This window comes from Adiantum capillus-veneris, chromosome 25 (genome assembly GCF_014529385.1).
Source record: "Adiantum capillus-veneris isolate H3 chromosome 25, ASM1452938v2, whole genome shotgun sequence".
NCBI classification, from domain to species: Eukaryota; Viridiplantae; Streptophyta; class Polypodiopsida; order Polypodiales; family Pteridaceae; genus Adiantum; species Adiantum capillus-veneris.
The window spans coordinates 36415332-36418243 of NC_140955.1; the positions used below are offsets into that span (position 1 = coordinate 36415332).

General features: G+C 38.7%; 1 protein-coding gene across 1 annotated transcript; it reads right to left on the bottom strand.

Annotated features, from left to right (window-relative positions):
* Positions 1-1520: 1520 nt before the first annotated feature.
* Positions 1521-2264, bottom strand: LOC147424719 (uncharacterized). Its single transcript, XM_086499983.1, has one exon. It carries the CDS (start codon positions 2262-2264, stop codon positions 1521-1523), a length of 744 nt encoding a protein of 247 aa, XP_086356109.1.
* Between the last annotated feature and the right edge of the window lie 648 nt (positions 2265-2912).

A 2912-nucleotide genomic window follows, 5' to 3' on the forward strand; every position in this document is an offset into this window, starting at 1 on the left:
TTCTCCATAAAAAAAAATCACTTCCTTTTGATCTCTAAAAGAAAGCCCACATAGGTCAGCCGAATGAGAGTGCTCCCCCCCCCCCCCCCCGCCCCCCCCCAAGCTTGAAAATTGTAGGGCAACAGTGTCCATCCTAAGGAAGAGAAACTATAATGGTTTCCCTTCCCTTAGGAAAGGACTCTGATCTTCACAATGCAGGGAAACATATGTGTTGCTCTTCCACCTCTACATGATCAAAAGTGCTCATGAGAGTATGGTACCAAAGGTATACCAACAACTACAAGTACCTATTTGGATTGCGAAATAATGAATGAAAAGTGCATAAAAAATTGCATTTATTGAGAAAAAGCATAAATTATTTTCAAAAGCTGAATACTAAGTGTAGCAATATTTCCATAATATTTAATGAATGTGAAACGAGCAACTTTTGGTTCCAAATGTACACACTAATTATAAGAAACACAAAGTATCCTTTGATGCTTCTTCACATGCATAGCTATTGGAAATTTGGCTTCTTAACTGCCTTAGTTCTTCCATGTTTAAGACCTCAACACTGGCTTCAAAAACTCTATCTCTATAATTTTTTGAGTAGGATTTTACTTCTGTTTCAAGTGGGAGGGGTTGTTGTAGCTTTCCCAATCACGTGCATTTGAAAAACATGCCAGAAAGAAATATGATTTAATCCCTTCTTCACCAAACATAAGATCATATAAATGAAAAAAAGAGAAGTTTTACCTGTTCTTTCTTCAAGAACTTTTAGATCCGTTGTCAGATTTCTCATACTCGTGAGTGTTGAGTGGAGATCGAAGACACACTTTCCAGGTCATGATATGAAAAAAGCCAAAAGATGAGCATAAAGACACCTGCATACAATACTAAGTATCCCACGCTTAGCATCAGACAATAGACTGTAATGAAAGCAGTTTATGCATCATCAAAAGCACCAGCTTTTAATAGAAAGATAAGTACATTTAGCAAAGAGAGTGGATAAGTACATTGAGAAAAAAGAGTGCTAATCCTGGTCATAAATTCCAATCTTTATTGATAGAAAAGCTTCAACAAAAATAGTCAAAAGATACAAAAGCTGGGGAGACGGCTCAATTATAGGTTTACAGCATTAGGTTAACGTACAAGGTGTAGCATTATCAAATAGATTGCAAGTAATTGTACAACCGCATTGAGCTTTAGTACATCAGGAAAAAATTTCTACATCAAAAACACCATGGAATCTACGTGGAGATATTTATAGATCTGCTCCTTTTCTTGCTCCATAGAGAAAATACATTATCTCAAGGAACATCTGAAGTATTTTGTGGTCCATGCAAGCCTATGAACATAAAGTTCTCAAGTGTTTATATGTTCATGCGCATCCTTTGAGATGTTTTTATGGTGTTTTGAAGAGAGAATCCACGCTCGGCTACAACCGAATTTACTAGAATTACAGAGAGGATTCCCCAAAGCTTCATCAGGTTTGGAAAGAAGTCCTTAGTCATATCATCCTTGCATACCTGTTATGCATCTCAAAAGATTTTATGCTTGAAATTGCTGACTAGAACCGCCAGGAAAGAATCGAGCTCTCCCATGCAAATCTCCGCATCACCTACTAAGCTTCCAAACTGGTTGAGCAACTTTTCTAGCCTGAATTTGCTACAAGTCTCGATATCTAGCTCTTCACTTGGGTAATGCTTGGGACTGAATAGTTTACATGCATAAAACATAGGCATATCCTCTTGCATCCTGGTCCTCAAACTCTCCACAATTTTTCCAAGAAGCTCTTTTCCAAGATGTAGACAATCTTTGAAAGAACCACCTCTGCTACTTTCTGCAATGCTTTCAAACTTAAGCTCATGGATATGCAAGTCTCCGGTAACATCAAAGAATCTGATCTCCCGGTTGCTGGATTTCTCTTCAAACTTCTGTAAATGCTTTGACCCGCAATTCCTTGAGTTCCTAAGAAACTTCTGCTCCAAGTTCTTTAATGTAGCATCAACATAACCTAATATATTAGCTATGTCAACCACGTCTGATTGAAAGTGGCAATTCAAAACATTAAGCTCTGTACATACATCAGCAAGAAGATGGATAAAAACCTGATTTGCATACACCATAAGCTCATCATATATAATTGGGTTCTCCTTTCCAAATTCTGTGATCAAGGCAGGCATGACCTTCACCATGCGCTCCATAACCTGACCTCGTGATAGCCACCTCACATAATGAATCCACAGCATTGATAACTCGGGAAAATCTAGAGCTCCCTCCATTAGCTTTAAGTCGTCCATTCTTTTTCTTGATTGCATGAAGCCAAGCATAGATGCTTCTACATAACTTATCCAACTGCACAAGCTCAGGAAAAGAACCAATAGCTTGGCTTGCTACAAGATTTTCTCGATGTGCAAGACAATGCACTGGAAGAAGATGCGGAATATATGCTCTCATTCTTGCTAAGAGTCCACCTCTACAACCCATCATAACTGAGCAACCATTAGCCGCAAGAGATACAAGTCTTCCAAGGCATAGGCCCATCTCTTTGAGCAATTTGATAATAGCATAGTACTTTTCTTCTGCCCTGCCATCGTCCATTTTGATGAGCCTCACAAAGGCCACATGATTGTCACCTCTGCCTCCATCTTTCAAGTAGTTTATGTAGACAATCAAGTGCCCTTCTTTTGCCATGTCAATGCTATCATCTACCTTCATAGAATACTAAGGACTTTCCTGGAATTCTTTGCACAAATCACATCTTTGATTGCTTGAACGAATTCCATGCCGGAGATCCTATTCAAATAGATTCCATAAGCTAAATGCTTAGGCATATTAGACAGACCTTTCTCTATTTGGTGAAGGCATAGTTTTTCAGAAACCTCCATAGGTCCAACGCATTTCACAACAAAATACACGTGCCACATGAC

Bases quoted from the DNA above. Each gene is read 5' to 3' on its own strand.
- LOC147424719 (XM_086499983.1), bottom strand. From the start codon at position 2,264: ATGGAGGGAGCTCTAGATTTTCCCGAGTTATCAATGCTGTGGATTCAT.